Source organism: Melospiza melodia, chromosome Z (genome assembly GCF_035770615.1).
Source record: "Melospiza melodia melodia isolate bMelMel2 chromosome Z, bMelMel2.pri, whole genome shotgun sequence".
Classification (NCBI taxonomy): domain Eukaryota; kingdom Metazoa; phylum Chordata; class Aves; order Passeriformes; family Passerellidae; genus Melospiza; species Melospiza melodia.
The window spans coordinates 17,254,034-17,273,955 of NC_086226.1; the positions used below are offsets into that span (position 1 = coordinate 17,254,034).

General features: G+C 35.6%; 1 protein-coding gene across 1 annotated transcript in view; it reads left to right on the forward strand.

Moving 5' to 3' along the window:
* MCTP1 (multiple C2 and transmembrane domain containing 1) overlaps window positions 1-19,922 on the forward strand; it is a 216,462-nt gene that overhangs the window by 89,621 nt on the left and 106,919 nt on the right. The window contains exons 9-10 of the mRNA XM_063180010.1: window positions 8,472-8,658; window positions 13,482-13,575. Coding sequence (XP_063036080.1) covers window positions 8,472-8,658; window positions 13,482-13,575 — 281 coding nt within the window. The remainder of the gene's footprint in view (window positions 1-8,471; window positions 8,659-13,481; window positions 13,576-19,922) is intronic.

Genomic DNA, 19,922 nt, shown 5'->3' on the forward strand with positions numbered 1-19,922 from the left:
GATTTTGGTTTTGAGGTGGTGAAGATGGAAGTGGAAGGGATGGCTTGTAAGATCTGCCTGTGAGAGGGAAGAAGGTGTTAAGAGGGTGAGTGACAGCATGACATCCTAGTTCAGAAAAGTGAAAGGAGATGTCTGTCACAGAAGTAGCATGCAACACTGTCTTCGTCTTGATGCCCCAGCATGTTCAATATGGCAGTGTCTGAAATGAAATGCTGACTGGTTGATTTCCGTTCTTAACTTGGAGCATTTTGTTTATAAAATACATTTGAATTTCAATTGTGTGCATTCTCCATGAGAGTTTAAAGATTGTAGCACCTTGTGAACATCCGTCTCAGAATATTCTAAAAAGCCCCAAACCTTACAAACAATTCAGTGTTTATTTCAGTATTTCAGTATTTCAAAAGCCTGGGAAAAGACCTCATGTAGAGCTTTGAGGAAAATATATTTCAAATCATGTGTAGATTCATGTGAGAAAACACTATACTTGACTAGAACTGAGATGCATTTTACAGGAGATAAATTCTCCCATCCTTCTGAATACAGTTTTTTAAAAAACAATCAACATTCCAGGACCAAAAAATGAGGTCTAGAGTTCTTTTTATGGAAGGCACCAGGAACTAAAGCCACATGGGCCATCTTCTTGCGTTTAAAGAAAGGCATGGACTTGCATAAGTGGCATTAGTTATTGCTTCATCTGATAAGTAGAAATATGTATGTGTAAGTATTTTTCAGTGTGAATATAATTAATATTCACGTTTTTGCTATGAGCAAATAATTTATGTACTATGTTGAGTCAGTATGCTCCTGTGATTAAAAACGTACTGCACTAAGTTTATGTAGGTAATACTAAGATCAAAATGAAGGTGATTTTAATCATCATGTAATTATTTAGCTTTCTTATCATTTATGTTTTTGAAGGCAATTCTGACTGTCACCTTTACGATAATCAGTTAATAAATCCTCATGACTGTTACACCTTTATGCATAGCACTAATCTGAACAAATGGGCTGCTGACAGGTGCAATAAATTGCCAAGAATGAGTGCTGTCAGAGAACAAGTTGTTTCTGTGAACATAGAGAATAAGTAAATCCCATGTCATGCAGTTTTATCCAGCTGAAGTTATTTGCAATCCAGTGCAGCAGGATTTATAGCATTATTAATTGTTAGGAAAAATGCATATTTATCTTTAAAATGACATTGACTTTTGCATTTATTTTGTGCCAGGAAATTACTGCTGACTTCATCTATATCTATTTTCATAAGTATTTATAGATGCTATTGTCTTTTTTCCCATTTGATGCAAATTAAGAAGAGAAGACCTTGTATGTAGCAAATTCATTAAGGCTGGGTATTAATTTTATCTATAGGAAAGTGGCATTTCCCATAATCCCATAAATATTGATGCAAATAGATTTTGTGAGCATTCATGTTATGAAATACAAAAGTTAAAATACTAAAAATTACTTATTTAAGTTTATAATACCTAATCTGCTATGCCTTGTCTGTTTACTCTTTTTTTGTGGTAACACAACCATAGAGTGATTTTCAGGTGTACATAAATACAAATGATGTGCAGCCGTGATTCTCTGATTGGTCTGAAAGCATGGGAATATGATATCGAATTTCTAAATTAAAGTGAGATTTTATTTTAAAAATACAAAATTATAAATTATTTATGGTTTGGGATTTTTCTTCCCTCACTGAAGTTTTTGTAATTTTGCTATGGGGGACTGAGCATTATCATAGAGAACTGAATTGTATATCAATACTCCAACATGCATGTAAAGCTGGGTGAAGGACTCTAAATATGCTACTGTGTTTCTTCCCAGATCTTTTTCTAGAGGTGTTGTGGAGGCTGTGATTTATATTGAAATATTGGCAATTTTCTGTTGCCCAGGAAGAAGGTTTTGAATAGTATTTGTGAAATCCATGTTAATGTTAAAGTTGCAGAGTCTTGAAGTTTTCTCAATTTTTCAAAACTCTGTAAACAAGATGGCTTCTTCTGGAAATAGAAATAGTACTTTATTATGCTGGTCTTTCAAAAGTGGTTTTTGCATTGCAGTTTGAAAATTTGTTCATGTGGAACTTTGAATAGATGTATTATATAAAAAATGTAAACATAATGGTCAATATGCTGTTGTAATTTTGACTTGAACTCTGTGCACATGAGTCACAGCAATTCTGTGCAAACAGCGAAGAACACACAACCAGTAGTCTGTGTGTATAATTGTTTGTTGATTATACATGATGACTAAAGAACAATTAATTACAGATGCATTTCTTGATGTAAAATTAAGGTTATGTCTGAAGCATTAAAATCTAAAAATGCTACTGCCAGGTCTGCCTTTGAAAAATCCTGTGATGTGCCAAGCTGTCTCCATTTCTGATTGTTGCCAAAAGGAGACAGATGTAATACTGTCTCTCAAAATTTTGCCTTTAGGTATTCCATAGCTTATTTATTCCTATCTCAGCACATCTTCACTCTACTAATGCGGAGTTAGTAGTGTTCTTTCTGTTCTGCTAGAAAGCCAAAAGAGTTTCAGTTTTTGCGCACAAATCTTCAGTAAAACTTTCTCTTACCGGATACTTTATTATTTACAACTCTTACTGACAGCTGTTATTGTCATGTTCTGACACAAAATTGATAGCATTCTCCAACGTATGCTGAGATACAGAATGCTCCATACAATCTGGGCTGTTTATGAATCCTTCTTCTGACCCTCTGTCTTCTCACATATGGAAGTCTACTTCTTGAAGAGTGGCAAAATAAGAGGAAGGGAGAAGGAAATATGGAATGGCCAGTTTAGACATGAGGAGCATGACAGTGTGTAGAAAACAGTGAAGAGTGCAAATAGGGTTTTGTGATGATATATGAAAGGCACAGATTGCAGTTGTGTGAAAGCTCTTGCAAAATTTCTTGGGCCAACTAGTGAGGAAAGAACTATGTAAGGAGACATAATATTTATCAAAGCAATAGACTGATTTAGCAGATGAAAGTGTTAATTTTGCTGCAGAGAAATTGCACCAGTAACAGAACTAACAGTCTGTAGTATGTGGTTGTGCCATGGGGATAATCTAGGAAATATCACATCAGAAACCAATTGTAAGTAATTTCTGCCTGTGCAATATCAAAAGTAAATCTGTAATTTTATAGTGAAGAACTATGCTTAGGAAAAAATTAATCTGTCATTTCAAAATCCATCAGCAGGTTATTGTAGCATGGACTGTATTTCTTTCAGCAAGCAATAAACAGTAATTCTGTATTCAGGCATTGCTTGGTGACTGGTAAAATAGTATTTCATAGAGCTCTCATATTTCTGTTACCATGACTGACTTACCCCAAGCTGCAGGGCTTTTTCCTGCCTTCCATGTGTTGCTACATGGCAACTGACAGCCCTGTTCTTCAAGTCCTGCTGAGGTCTCCTCTCCCAGCTGCCCAGGGATCCTCTCCAGCTTCCCCAGCTAAGCACCACTCTCATCCTTAGTCAATGTCCTACTTAGCTGAGATACTGTCTCCTACCCCTTTGGGAGCTTCCCTGATTTTCAATCTAACACCTCTATCAGCCACTTACCATAAGCATCATGTGCAGTCCATAATTTAATTTCTTTCTCATTATCTTTACAGTTAAAAGTGTCACGCTCCGATTCTTCTAAGAAATTCACATTACTGCAGTCAACACTCAGTGTTTCTGAGATGTGTCATTTTCTGCTAGTGCTTTGCAAAATTTCCCCTCTCCTTTTGTTTCTTGGTTTTACTGGAACATTTTAATCTGCTCATAAAGGGTATGGAGTCTCACAAATTGTAGCAGTTCATGCCTTGCTGTCTCTGATGTGTGTCCAGCTCAGTTCTAATTGTGGAATCACACAGTTTCCTCTCCTTGGCATGCTTTGGAGCAGCACAGACCTGGATCACAGTGGAGTTAAAAATCTGTGTTCCTGAACAAGTCATGATGGTAATTAAGTTGCCTGGTTTGTAGCCAAGTGGTGCTTTTCTGTCCCTATCACTTAGGATTGTGCCAGTTCCTCTTTTATGCTTTATTTTGTCATGTGAGAAAACGATTCCACTATCTGCTGTCTCTCACTTGCCTGGCCACCTGGCTTTTAAGAGGCCTTCTATGTCATGTCGCTACCTTTGTAATTCATTCATTAGCAAGAATATTTCACCAGGGTGCCAACACAGTCTTACATTCCAGGTTCTGTTAGAACTAAAGAGGGGAGGTGATTTTTACCTGTTAGACATGCTGATAATAAAATACTACATATAGTCCTGCCTTCCACACTTTAAAAAGGATGCAGGAGAATTTCACTGGATCAGAAAAGTTACAAAAAAGTCATTTGAGGGCTGTAGGAGATATGTTCCTAGGAAATGTATAGGGAGCTGAAGGTGCTTAGCATATCAAAAGGAAGATCAAGAAGAGATATGATTATAGTGTATGAGTTCCTTCACTAGAAGAAAACATGAAACACTAAAGGGTTTTTCAACTGGTACGGAAAGGCATAAAAAGAACCAAAGGCCAGATATATTCAAATTAAAAATAAATCTGAAATATATTTCTAAAATTTTGTGTGATTAACACATTGAACACAGTTTCAGACAAGTGGTAGATTCCCCTTGAACCTTCAAATCTTCCTCCATGGGAGCTGTACCCTGTTTTTGAGCAATTAATCTGTGATAACTTTGGCACATGAGCTTGTTGCACTTTGTGGTTTTTCTTTCTTCTGATCTCTCAAGTCCTGAAAATCCAGCTACACGTGGTGCCTGGTAGTGTTCACATGCAGAACTGATAGGTGGGATTTGTGCCCCTACGCCACTTTCCAAAAGGCCAGCCAGCCAGAGAAATTGTTCCAGTGCTCCTGCTCACCACTTGAAGTGCTGAAACCCATGTGCACTGAGGGGGCCATACAGCATGGAAGATACAAAAGAACTCAAACTGCACTAAAAACTGCAGATACCTGCAATGTGCTTCATAGTCATGCTTGGAAATCTGTCTTTGGAGTTAACAGCAGATTTTTTTTCAATAATTCTTTAGGCTGATCTCATTACAGGTGGAAAAAGTCTTTGCCCTTACCAGCACCATGTAAATAATAATTCCTTAAGAAACAGGATTATACAAAGTTAATAATTTCTCATGTTTCCAGTGTGACAGCTGCAGGTCATATGCAGCTTATGGCCTTCAAAATGGCTGTAATTTTTCATGATCCTCAGTATGAAAATACAGGACACAATTTCTCATTCATTCTACACCACTTTATGGTAACATACAATTTCACCTTCATCCTCAAAGCATCTTTGTTCTCTCTGGAGACACGGTTGTAGGAAACAAATGTCTTTTTAGAGAACATCTGAACTGATGCAAAAGTCAGCATTGCTAAAGCTTTAAAGCTTGGAATACTTGAATATAATTTCAGTAAAATATAAAAGGACATTGGCAGATTGAGCTTTCCAAAGATACTTACATTTGGAAAACATACTTTCCAAACAGATGCTTATTTTTGGAAATATTTTGTTAGCTTCAGTCCTTCTAAAAAAATGTAGTACAAAAAGGAGTTTTGTGGTTGTCCAGTTAGAGTCTGTCAGGATTATTCTGGATAGGGTTAGTGTTTAGGTAATACCTTAAAAAAATAGACTTCCTTCACTTTTTTTGGTCCCATACCAAGATCTGATGAGGACAGAGAAGAATGAACAAAAAATTATTCAATTTTTTTTCTTTTTTTAGGATAATTTGGCACAAGATCAAACAAAATTGATTTTTTTATCATTACAAAATATCAGCTATCAATGAGAAAAAATTGCAATTTTTCTTACCATGTCTGTAGATTGGAAACACTTCCCATTTTACTGAAGTGCACATGTTGTAAATAGGCTCCCCTTGTGCTGGGTGCTCCTTGAACCTGGGCAGTTTCAAGTTAGGCCCATGTAAGCTGCATCTCCTTGAAGGCCAGGGCAGAGCAGCTGGCAAATGGTGAGAAATCTGCTTTCACCTGACCATGTGTGCATAAAGATGCTTTCAACCTGGACTTCTCTAAGGTGCAAAGATGGCAGTCCTTAATGGAATAACCCTACATTTTTATCAAATTTTCTGAGGGTACCTGAGAGAATAATTTTCCTTTAAAATAGTTAAGGTTTCTTACTGGAAAAAATTTTCCACATCACTTCCTATCTTTGTAGGATTTTAGGAAATAATAAGCTGGTAGTGGCCTGTTCATGAAGATTTATCAAGCAGGTGACAAATATATATTTCTCAGGTAATCTGTTCTAGATGTGATAGTATTAGAAATATTTCATTTCTTTAGGAAAGCTGCACAAGTAAAAGCAAATTGCCAGTCGCTTCTTTCAGCCTAAATAAAAAAACGGGACTACTCATATTGTTAAAGTGTTGTAGCTTCAAGAATTGAAGAAATTAGATCTAGTAGCCCTGATGTAGACCTTGTAATTTTACACTCTTTTTTTTATTGATGGATATATATGGGGTAGGTTTTGTTGCCTATTTTGTCTTTTGTTGCCTATTTTTTTTGTGTGGGGTGGATTATTTCTCCATTAGTGTCATAATGACTTTCTGAGTCTTTTACTGATTTTAAGGGAGTTTAGACTGGTTCGTTAAATGTTTATTGGTTGAAAACTCAATATTGTTGCTGAATCCTGTTTTTGAGGGGTATCTCTTTTGAAATAAATTATTGAAGAATATTTAATACTGGGGGTATTTTAACCTGCTACAGCTTTGAATGTTTAATTACAATATTTGTTGTCTTAAGGAGGGCTTTAAATTCCCCACTGCATCCTAAATAAGAATTTGACTGTTTATGTGCATGTATGAAGCTTGTTTTGACTATCAGCCTGCACTGATAGCAACAGCTTTATTTTTCCTTACTATTGCTAATTTAATTTCTCACTCCCTATTATCCAAAGAGTTCAAAGGAGAAAAAAACCATTAAGCTCAGAATGCTACATGAGTTAGAATTTTTTTTATTGTAAGATGATTGAACCTTGTTACTGTATGAGCATTGCACTAGTTAACATGAGCTGTACCGCGGGTAGTAAATGTCTCTGAAAAAACAAAAGACAGTTTTCCTGTAGTAAATCTGATCTGCCTGTGATAGCACAATACTCATTTTATGAAGCTGCTTTTATTCTCATAGTTGGCTATTTCCTATCCTTAAATGGCCATATTTTCATGTCTTTCTTAGTTTATTGGCCCTGCAGTGACGATATTGTCTTTGTCTTCAAAATCACTTGACATCTTATGAAAAGAGTTTGCTTGATGTTTAGTTTAATGAATTAGTGGCATATAGTACATATGCTTGTGACAGTAAATAATCACTATTGAATGTAGAGTGTAGAGTGGCTAACCTACACATAGGATATATACATTTGTTTTATTTCAGTAGTATTGGTGGTTTTATTTAGAGCAAAAAGTTGGCAAAACTCATTTTGGGATGCTATAAGGATTCTGAATAGTGCTTTTTCACAGAAATTCCTGTCCAATGCAAACTGGCGTTACACTTGACCCAGACAATGAATTTCAATACATGTTCAGAGTTGCAATCTAGGAAAGTTGAGACTTGTGCATTGTACAAATTAAAGCATTACAACATTAAAGCTATGCACAGACTAATTGATGCAAAGATATTATTGGGTTGCAGAGATACTTTTACTCAGCTCTTGGGTAGCAGGGATACTTTTTTTCCTTCCTGTACCTTAAATTTCTAAAGCTGTTGCAAAGCTGTTTCTGCTGTCTGGCATGCATGGAATCGTTCTTCATTAGTTCAGTGTATGGTACAGCCAGAGTTACTCAGAAGGGGATCAAGCAGGGCAGATTTGATTCAGCCACTCTGCACACACTCTGCGCAGTTATATGCAGTCCCTGCTCATTACAGCCAGAGAGGTTTTATTATATAGGGGGTTGTGGCATCAGATGTTACCATGGGTGCCCGCATGAGGATTTGACCCACACACAGCTTACTGCATGAGAGCTGAGCCTTTCAGGAATTGCAGAGGTTGAGTTTTTCTATGCTCAGTATTTATGCCATCACAATTAAATCCATGTAGAATTCTAGTTTTTAGAAAGGGATTTTTACTATTGTTAGGTGAAAACTCTTTTACTATTGTTAGGTGAAAACTTACATTTTCCATGTATACAAGGTGTAATTAAAAGTTGCCTCTGAGCTGGATTTTTAAAAATTTCCTTTAGCTGCATTTGAGTAAGGCATATTAGTTAAACCTTATCTCTAATGTCTTTACATTCTTATTAATATTGATTTTTCATTTCAAAACTGTTTGTGTAGCTCTAAAAAAAAAAACAAAAAACAAAGGACATGGGTTAAAGCTAAAGAGAAATTAAATTTTTTTTTCAGAATCTGGGCAAGAGTTTCTGCTTACTTGCATTTTTTGTCCATTTGAGTACAAGGGAGCCAATGTGCTCCTGTTTGGTGTGAGAAAAACCACATGCTGATGGAGAATGTATGTTTCTAGGTGCCAGATTGACCTGTCCACCCTGAGTAAAGAGCAAACCCACAAGCTGGAGGTGCCGCTAGAGGAGGGAGAGGGATACCTGGTGTTGCTGGTCACTCTCACAGCCTCAGCTGCAGTCACTATCTCTGACCTCTCCATCAACTCCCTGGAGGACCAGAAGGAGCGAGAGGAGATTCTGAAGAGATATGTATGAAGTTTTCTTTCATCCTTTGTTAGCAATATATTGGCTTGTATAAAAAATAACTATAGTAAGGGGAAAAAATCTAAATATATCTCTTCTGTTCTAATCACACCTAGCCAATAACAATCATTTAAACTAGTTATTAATATACAAATAGTAACAGGCAGAACAGGTAACATCAAGAAGGTTACAAATGCTCTTCATACAATGATGTTATTTTTTACATGGTAGTTGAACGGTTTGATAAGGTGTCACATAATGAAAGTAATTTTACAGCCTTGCAGATGATTTTTTCCAAGTACAAAGTGGCTAAGGGATCATTCAGCAGCTCAGCAGTTTCTCCTGATTGTCTATGCCAAATAATTTGATGTGCTAATGGTTTTCAGGGTTTTTTTGGGATCATCTGTTAAAGGGCAAGAAAACTTATTTTTTGTCTTAATATTAGAGATTGAAGCACATAAAAATAATAATTTCAAACAATGTTTCCATTTTAAAATATTCTGAAGGAGATTATTTTAATTTTCCAGCATCCTTACATTACACAGAATCTTTGTAATTTTATGAAAGCAACAGAGAGGGGAGCTCTTACTCCAGCATTTGCTAATACCTAAATCACTAAAAGTAACTGTCTCACTGCACATGAAGAAAGAAAGAAAAAAAATGCGATTTCCACTTGCAATTACAAAGCTTTTATTGTACAATGCTGCCAGGTGTTTAGAAGGGCTTCTCTAGACACTCAGCCATTAAACCAACCTCTGACTATCAAAGAGGCTGCTTAATTTATTTTTGAGATTTTAAAATATTCCTATTCCATGACGGACATCCTTTCAATAACTGAATTTAATAAAGATGTACCTTATCAGGCTGTGCAGATAACATGAAGTCCTAGTACTAATGCTGTACAATATTCTTCAAACAGATTAGCAGGATGTGTGCTTCAGCAAATTTATTCTGTCTATCTCCACTGAATCAGCTGTCTGCTAATGCTTGTACAACTCATACACCAATAGTGTTATTATGATAAACACAATTTAATAGAGGTGACTTAGTGAGGCTAAATATAATATTCCAAAATGAATTGAAGGCTAAGGTATTGTCTGCCATCTCTGAAAAATAATTACAATTAAGAGAGTTACTGTACATTTTGGAATCCACCAAGACAGTCTGTGGTTGTCAAAATAGATGTCTATAAGTAGAATAATTTTTTGAGGGATATGTTTTTGAGGTGCCATAGTTCCTGCTACCAACAGCAACAGTAACATATTTCTGTGGCTTATTCTGTGTGATGATATGGCAGACAAGTGATACTGATGGTTTTGATTATTTCAGTAGCAGTATAGAAATATACTGCTATAATAGAAATGTCTTGCGACTGTACTGTTAATAATTTTTCCTAAATCCTCAATTTTTTGTCCCCAGTGTAAAGCATAATTATGTGGCATAAGATTGATCTGGGTTATTCCTGTTTCCTGTATACAAGGATATGTTTCCTTGTAAATACAAGGGTACGTTTACAGTGGTGTATGCATTTGAAAACATTTAAATTATAGAAAGATGTTCATATTGCAGAGGTATGAGTTTCTCATTATGTGTTTCTGAAAATTGTGTCATTCACATACTTTTTTGATAAATTCTACTGTTTTTATTAAAAATACTAGCAGAAGAAAGAAATTACCAGGATTAACTTAATTCCAGTAGTTTATTTTCGCTGATGTTAAATTTTACTTCGGTGTTCATTCCTGCACTTCAGAACTAATACAAAGACAACATGTGTAATTAGCAAGATATAGAGTTCCCTACTGAGTGGGTGTTTTTTTGGATTTATTTCCTCTTAAAAAAATCTAGCTTCTATTTGAGAAATATATTTTGCACCCTTTCTACAGCCAAAAACAGTTAATGAGCTGACCTTGCCATCAGATCAAATAGCCTTAGAAAATGACTCTATTACTGTCACTTAACCATTTGTAGCTGAACATCAGAGCCTTACAAATTAAATAGGCATTACTGTTTGAACCATTATTTTACCACAATTGTCTGAAAAGATTAATTCCTTTTGGGGTGAGGAGGGGGGCACATTAATGGGTACAGACCAAGAGAGATTGTATGACCTTTTCAGAACTGGTGTGCTGAACTCATGGTCCCCCTTGTCACAGTTTAAAAACCAGAGGAGCTAGTTTAGAGAAGTTGTTAGCATTCCATTTTTATTATGACATTTCACAGTCATCCGATTTAATGTCCCTTGACCAGATTGTCCACTGTGAGACGATGGGCTTGAAATGTTATTTAGAGCATTGATAAAAGGTGAGCAGTTCTAAGATGACAGCGAGTCATGAGGCTGGTGGTGTGACATTAATTTTCTCCATAACAGAGATGGAATAAGACGTCATGGTGACAAGCTGTCAATCAGTACTAGCCCCTCAGTGTATCTCAATGCCATGGGATGGGGTATTGCTTCTCCCATAATAGAGCTGAACCGAGATGCTCTTCCTGACAGCTGCTGCAGCCATACAGAAAATATATTATACAGCCTTTCATTAAAAAAATAAAGAAGACTCATCTCCAGAGCATTTCAATCTTCTCCCATCTATTGAGGGCTGAAAAGATTCCCAGCAAATCACAGATTCCTCTGCTATGAAAATTCTAGGCTTCAGAAACTATGTGGATTTTTGATACCTTCAACAATAATCATAAATAAGAAGACAGAATATGGTCTGCTAAATCATTACTTAAAGTTATGTATTTAAAGTAACGTGTTAAAGTAATTTGCTTCTCCAAGAGCCTCTGTCGTGGCATTGTACTCATTTTCATCAGTCTCCCCAGTCATTATGTGCAGTAAATGAATCTAAGCCAGCTACTTTCTGGAAATAAAAGTTCAAAAATTCTGGGGGATTCTAACAAAGGTGGCAAAGCAAAATACAGCACTGGCACCCTTAAGAGTGAGCTAACCAGGATGAAATTTGGGAAAAGGGGACTGTGTGGCATCATAGGAAGTGGGTGCTGTTGCTTGTCTTGCTTTGTATTCCATTTTTGCTTGGTTTTATTTCTACATCTTGGTGTTTGTTTTGGTTGTTGGGAAACTTGAGTAGAATGTAGAAACATTTCTGTAAGTCCTGTAATTTTCATCATGCATATTACAGCAGAATTATCGCTGTTCTGGGACTAGTTCTGATAAGAAGCTTCCAAACCCTGATCATCATTATAATAAATGAGGGATGCAAAGATGCTTTTGAATTACACCAGTGCTGTCTGTAATACCCTCTCTGCTACCCTCAGCTTGTAAGCACATAAGCAAGGGATTGAGCGTATGCTGATTGAAGTTGACCACCAGTATTTTGAAGTAATATTTATGATGATTATCTTATTAAAATTGGTAGAAATTTATTCCCTGTTATAACACAATGCATGTATGTAACATATGAGCTACTACACTGAATTGGATTTTTAAGTTCAATGTTGCAAGGTCAAATCTTCACTGTAAACAGTAAATGGTCAGCTTGGGTTTGTGAAATTAGTATCAGTGTGATGTAACTGTTAGAATTGTCTTATTAATTAGAAAGACAGGGATGCATTTTGTATGTCTAACATCTTAATGGGTAGATTTTCTGTGCAAAAGCATAACTAGCTTTGCAAGCTGACATTTAGTATTTCATTTAAGCAGCATCTGTGGGTTTTTCAGTGATTGAATTTATTCTTGTTTCCCATAACAGTAAATTTTGCTTCTGTAATAAATTAAGGAATTGTTGATTTGATGTTTTCCCTGATGCTTGCTTTTTGTAGAAATCTGGACATTTTCATAGGCGGTGGAACAAGTTTCACCACATTACAATTTTAGGGAGGACCATAGGCACTAAATTCATTAGTCCGGATTTTAAAATATTTCAAAATAAAGGTATGGGCTAGTATTTATGAACAAAATTTGCATTCAATGTTTTATCATTTAAAACTCTGCAAATTTTAAGTGATACCAAAAACTAGAGTTTGAGAATCATAGCATGTCACACCTAATTAGTGCAATACTCCCAGTTTGTTAGTTTTAGTTACTTGAAAAAAGAGCAGCAGTGGTACATAGTTTTTAATAAGCTTTCTAAATCTGTGTTGGATGAATAAATGCAAGTGTTAGTTTTTTTCTTCCTCTTAATACATGTAGATATTGAAGAAATTTATGCAAAAAAATATAATGATTTCTGTTAAGAGCTTTCTGCTGTGGAATCGAAACATATTTTAATTATTTTTTTACCTTTTCTGCATGTGATTATTATGGCAGTTATTAAGTAGTTGTTATTCTCTTTTGATTGCTTTTGCTGATGTTATTCACAAGCTTATTATAGGTGTATATGCAAGCTTGTATGTAGGTATATGCAAGCTTGCATGTAATAGTCAACTACAAAAATCTGTATCGTCCCTAAGTCACTGCTCAAGATAATATTGGAGCCATCAGAGGGAAAATGTGAACATATTTCTTGCAAAATAATTCAGGGAGAGGCATTGTTTCTTTTTTTGTTTTAATTTCTTAATATACTGCTATAATTTCAAATTTTGAAGTACAGTTATTTCCATAGTATTAGGGGATTAATTCACTAGAATTTGTATTACATTTAATCAATCATATTCTAACTCTTCCTTTGTAATTTTCATTGATAAGTTAAAGTTGCAAAATATAGGAAGAAATGCAAACAACTGCACAATCTTCAGCAAATAATATTTAAAAGTCTGAGTATGTAGGCAGAATTACAGTAACTTACATCTGGGCGAGGGAGGAGAGTATTAATATTGCTTTTGGTTTGTCTCTTTTGCAATACAGCATTATTTTTCTTTTTATTATTTTTTAGAGTCCAATGATGATGTTCCATAACATCAGCGATGTGGGATTTCTTCAGGTGAAGGTCATCAGGGCAGAAGCATTGATGGCAGCGGATGTCACAGGCAAGGATTCATTTAATTTCTGTGACAGTGAATACCGTAGTAATATTTGGTGATTTTAGAACTGGGAAAAAAATGCTAAAAACAAAACTTCATCTACAGGTTATGTTCTGTTTGTGCACTTCCACCTTCTGCTCATTAACAAAAAAATCTAAACACAAACAAAAGTTTTGTAAGTAAGGCAGCAAGTTATTCTAATGCTAGCAGAGCCCTAAATAGATTATTTCTGATAAAGGTGAAATATAAATTTTTCTCCATCAGACATCCTATATATATTACATAGAAGAAACTTCTTTTATTTTAGTAGATGACACCATACAAAATTATCAACATTAAATTCCAAGGTACAAGGCAAATAAAAGGTTCCAGACTTAGATACTACTTTAAAATTGTTGCCAAAAGAACCACTTGATATCTGTCAGATATTTAGCAAAGCTGCTGTTGGTTTCAGGCATTTCAACTAAATGCAATTTGCTGTAGCTACTGCTTATCTTTATAAGATAAGGGAAATATGATTTTTTTTCACATTTTCTATTTTATGTTATAAGTTGAATAATTAATTTGACACGTTGCTTTGCAAAATAAACAAAAAGTATTTCAGCCATACTGACCATATTTCTTCAGAAATGCCCATCTCCTCTAGGTAATTACCTTCCTACTGCCTGAGTTAAATGGAGCAAAATGAGCTGCATCTGTGTCAGAAAATAGCTATCTCAGATTTAAAATAATAATGAAAATTTTAAAAATGGGGAAGAAAGTAAAAGGAAACTAAAATAAATGTTCTGTTAAAGGAGCAGATATATAGAGCAACCTACTCAATTTTTAGTAGTTTTGTGATAACTAACATGACTAGCAGAATTTCAGACAAGGTATTAGTGCAAACATTTTATCAGTGCAAACATTTGATCATCCAGTTTGTGACATACAAAATAACAGATTCTATTTTTGGTGAGGTTGTAGAAATGCTTCTAAAGTCTGGTTTGACCTTATAATCCAATGTTTTCTGAACAGAGAGAGAGATTAAGTTACTCGGGGCAAACAGTATAATTTAGTCCCTGACCTGATTCAATCTTCAGCTTTTCCAAAACAGCATGTTATTTGTGCTGGTTGAACATTATTTTTGGATATATATTTGATTCAATTAAAGATGTGTAGAGCTACCAAAAATTTTCAGACATTGTATTTAGGATGACAGGCAGGAAGATGGGGAAGGACACTCACTATCTTCCCTTGTTAGTAAGAAAAAGCATTGATACACATTGATGTAAGATGGCTGAACATTCCAGATGTGACAGAAATCTTGTATATTCTGGACAAAAGTACTCTGAGAATTTTGAAAAGAGGATGAAGTGGTTTTATTATCTGCTAATGTAGTTTATAGCTATTTTTAGTAACTTGTAGTTACGTACAGGTCATTAATTTAAAATTAAACTTCAAATTGTAATAGTGAGAAATAAAGTAGGTCTTTGATGATTGTAAATAAATCATGTTTGCAAAAATTGTGTAAAAACTTGACCCACCTTTATTCAACTAAGTGATTAGTGTGCTGTCATCGGTGGTGTTACTTGCACTACTAAGTATTGCTTCTATGAGTAAAAGCTATGGACTCTTTGCACATCTTTCTGTAGTGAGTTTTCAGAATCTTTTGCCCCTGAGTCTGAAAAGCAGCTGGAACAACTGTATACTATCTGTTTTTGCTCTTGTTTCCTTCCTGCTAAACATACCCCATTTCACTTCCAGGAATCTTTTCATGTGAGGTAGTAAATCAAAATTTATTAATTTGCGCTGAGTAGATTTTTAAAATCCTTAATATTCCATTCTTAAACATAAGCACAGAGGGAAAAAGATTTCTGTAATCTTTTAAGTAGCCATCAATCCTGCTACGATTGCAAGGATTTTTTTCCCCTTTTCAAAATGTGAAATTTTTCCTTTGTCCCATGCATTGAGCAGCATTGTAATACTGTACTAACTCTGTGTGAATAAAGAGCAGTGGAGACTCATGTTGAATGAAGGAGTAAAAAGCACAAATTACTTTTTAATGAAACCTCCAGTTCTACTACTTTCCTCAGAAAGCTCATAGCCTCCCTCAGTGGAATGCTAGTAGGTCACTTTAGCTAAGCCCTTAATAAACTGTTGATAGCCAAGGGCAGTTTTTTTCCTTCACCTTCAATAGCCTAATGTTGGACAGTGTGCTTCAAATCCTTAATGTTAGTACAGATTTTTTTTTTTTTAAAGAGAGTGATTAAGGATGATGGTTCAGGTCTTAGCTTACATCCCTCTTCACATGTACATGCAAAGAATAATGTGCCAGGATGAGCTGAAATTTCAGTTAAGTTGTAGGCAGGGGAGCAAGTAGACCTTACCAATTTTGAAATGCTGTGCTGCTGGAACATTCCATAAGTGGATATTAAAAATACCCCAGAAAAGTACAGTCAGAGTTCTCACTCAACCCACTTGCCAGGAGATCTATGAGAGAAAGAACCACTGAGGGGTTGAGAGACTCCCCACTGGTGCTTGAAAGCTTAACTTGGTTTTCACAAGAGCTGAAAAACTGGGTATCTTTCAGGACCAGGGCCTTTGGCAAAATTATTTGGTCTCTGAGGCTGTTTCCCCCAGAAAAACAGTGTAGTTCCATGATAAATACACAGTTCTAGGGATTCCACCAATGCAAAATTATATTCTATTGGAAATTGTGGTCACAGCAAATACACCTTTCTGGAAATGATGTATTATTTAGTATAAATTCTTTGAAAGTGTAATCTAATGAATGAGAAGATACAGAGAATGAAGTTTAATTTTTCCTTCTCTGTCTGAGAAGAACCTTCCAATTGAGTTTTCCATTGTGTTTTAGCTATTCAGTGCATGACTTTTTTTCTCCCTAAATCCTGAGTTAGAAAGAATTATATTCCTGTTTCCCTAAGTCTTGGCTTGCTCATGAAATCTCTGGCAGACTTTCTCAAGGATTTGGCTGCTTGTAGAGCCCTGGAAGGATAGGTGCTGTGCCTACAGTGACATCCTTTGATATGAAGAGATTTTCTGGTGGTTCAGTAAAACCTAAAATATAATGGACTCATCATGACAGTTGGCTTCTGACATTATATACACAGGTTTCACCTAACCCATGTAAATTACAGGTAGTAAAACAATAAGCCCTTCACTGTGACGTTGTTTAGGTTTAGGCAATAGTCAGATATATCTAATCCTTCTGCAGCGTAGTCAGGTATAGATGGTGGGTGGTTGTGGACGGCTGCTGGCTTTGCAAGGCAGTGTCTGCATCTCTTTTACTGGGGCAGATACATTGCTCCTTGTGTCATGAAATAAAATTCAAAATCTCTGCCTCATCATTCATGAAAAGTAAGCAGATTGGAAAAGGTGTGCCACAGATCTGATCGATTTCAGCAAACGTGCTGTGCTTTTAAGGAATAATATTTAGGAACTCCGATTCATTAGCAAGAGCAAAATTCAAGCTCCATAAGATGGCCTGACTAGAAAATAGCTTGTTTTGTAGTATTTGGGCTTTAATTAAGATGTGTTCAATTCTAGCCCCCTGGCTCTTTCTCCCCCTTCCCCCACCCTTCTTGCTGTGTCACAGACCAGCGATCAGACGCTTTCAGATGGTCCAGCCCATGACTTTGACCTTCTGCGAGGTCTTGTGTTCCCTGGGGAACCGTTCAGCTCATGAGGTCTGATTTCACACTTCCAGGATGCCTTGGCTCTCATAACAATGACAGGGAGACAAAGCCCTTTAGAGTGGGCCGCATGGGGACTTGTTTAAATTGGAAACTAGAGAGGAGTCAAGGAACAAGGTTACAGGCTACAGAATAGTGCTTTTAATAAAGAGCTCACAGCTCTGGTTCAGCTCAAAGAGGGCTACCTCTGTACAATTAATTGAGACATTTATCTGGAGCATCTTAGGCCTCCACTTTCTCACAGAATTACGTGATAAATATCAGCTGAGAGGCAAATGAAATGTGCATGAAATGAATTTTTAACACTTTGATTACTGTGTCTTCAGTCTTCATTAGAAGTAAATTTATTTGTATTTCTGTCCTCGTTATCAATCAATTGTGTTTTTTCCGAGTACTGTGATTTCATAACCTTATATGTCTGAGAGATTTTACTAAAGAGCTCAGTGTTATTTAGGTTTGTTTTCAAAAGCTTTTCAGGCTTTTCCTCCTCTAAAGAAGAGAAACTAAGCATAGAAAATTAGTCAGATTTTTGTTTTCTTCCTTTTTTTTCAGTTTTATGTCTGCATTCAGCCTCTCTTCTAAGAAAAGTCTATGTTAAAATTTTGCTAAATGTAAATGTCTTTTCTAAAATCTGTCTTGCTAAACTGTTCTAACATCACTTGTGCAAAAATGGTCTTTGAAATGGTTCTTCAAATGCTAGGAAATGTCAGAGTGATGAACACAAACATTAAATTCACAAAGGTATGGAAGCCCATGCGTGTAAAATTGAAGGAATAAATTCAGAAGCCCTTTGGAAATATGGTTCCAAAAGTAATTTGCTCTGTCAATTAGTGCAAACAGATTTCAATATACACTTGAGCTATCTCCACGAAGTACAAAAATCTAGTAGGTGGGCAGAATTCTGTGGTAGATAAAACATTTTATCAAGTCCTGTCATATAGGTCACCTGAAGCCTTTGGTCCAGTATCATGTACAGGAAAGGTACTGGCTTTTAAGTACCAGTTCTAGCTAGTAATAGAAAAAACAGGATTTAAAAAGATATTTTTGAAAGATATTTTATTAAAATACATTTTTTGTTAACTGTAACATTTATAATTATACATACAATGAAATGACGGCTTGTGATTTTTTTTTTTCTAAAGTAGTCTGTGGAGATGAGTTTAACTTGATTATGGCATTACACTGAGTTGCCTTGTAAGGTACCTCAAGCATTCATGGTATCAGTGTGTTGCAACATGTTTGCATCATCACAGATAGAGTAGAATTATAATTCCCATTTTAAAGATGGAAAACTAAGAAAGGTTAACTGACTCAGCTAAGGCCAACACAGCAAGTCCTTGTCAAAGGTGGCATTTCACTTGGGTTCTGTACTTAATCCATTAGATAAGGCAGCTTCTCATGCTATTGAGCCATTCCTCCTCCTGGCCAAAGGTCAGACTGACTGTTCTGCTGCAAGCAGCTGGCTGGCAGGGAGCTTGGAACAACATTAGTGACATTAGTGTCTGCATGAGTGGCACTGCCCCCCAGAGTCATGAACTGGCTGTCTTGTCTTCTGAAAAAATAAAGGCCTTTTTTGCGGTGGGGACTTAGATCCGTAATGGATAGGCATGGCCAGAGGTAGGAGAGAATCATAATAGCCTATGTAATATTTTAAAAATATTTTGCCTTTTATAGCCATGTTAAAGTTGGTTGAACTTCATGAAGTTATGTTTTGAGAACTTTACTTTTGAATGTAGAAAATGCTGTTGAAATTCCTTATTATGTTTTTAAACTGTCCAAAGCATTTTTAGTTCAGTTTTGTAATGTAATGTCAATATAATATTTAGTTTAGAATAAGGCTAGTGATTTGATGAAAATGGGTTCATGGACTAGCTAATGCTGAAATTGACTTTTTTTCAGTTTTTGTAACTCAATGAACTGTGAAATGGTAAAATTATGAAATTATTTGTTTCCCTGGAGTTATACTGAGGCAAGGTAGGTTTTCCATAGCAATGGCAGAAGTATCTCTGAAGGCCTAATGGGTATCTAACCCAAAGCTATCTGCTGGCCCTTGTGAGTTAATGTTTCAGAAATGCACTAAGTTTTTCAGAGGACAGCTAGATCTGCCTTGTGCTCTCTTGCTGGCATATACTCTGAAGAGCAGTTATATCAATGGTGATTCCTAGGAAAGACCCATGGCAGCCTTAATTAAGAGAGTAAGAACCTTTTTATGGTGGCTGTCCTTTATGATTTTTCATTTTCATTCCTACAGGCTGGAATTTCAGTGTTTGATGATAGAGAAGCATTTTTATTGTTGTATACAAGTGTTTTCTAAACCAGAGGATCATGCTATTGTATAAAATATACGTTTCCATATTTCTCTTTACTAAAGTCTCCTATTTTTCAATATTAAGTGGATAATGAGCAGATGATATGCAATTTTCTGGAGAAAAATGCATGCTTTTAATAGAGTTTTAAAATTAAAAAAATCATTGTTGAACTTGTACAAAATATGGCAATCAAGTTGTTCAAATTTAAGATTTGACAGCTTTTTATCAAAGTCAGCTTTGTATACAAGTGGAGCTAGGAAGTGAGTGTGAAAGTGCAGTTGTATTCAATTGAAGTCTCTGTTTGAAAGAAATACTATGTTCCAAAAATAATTTTTGCTTGAAAACAATTTGC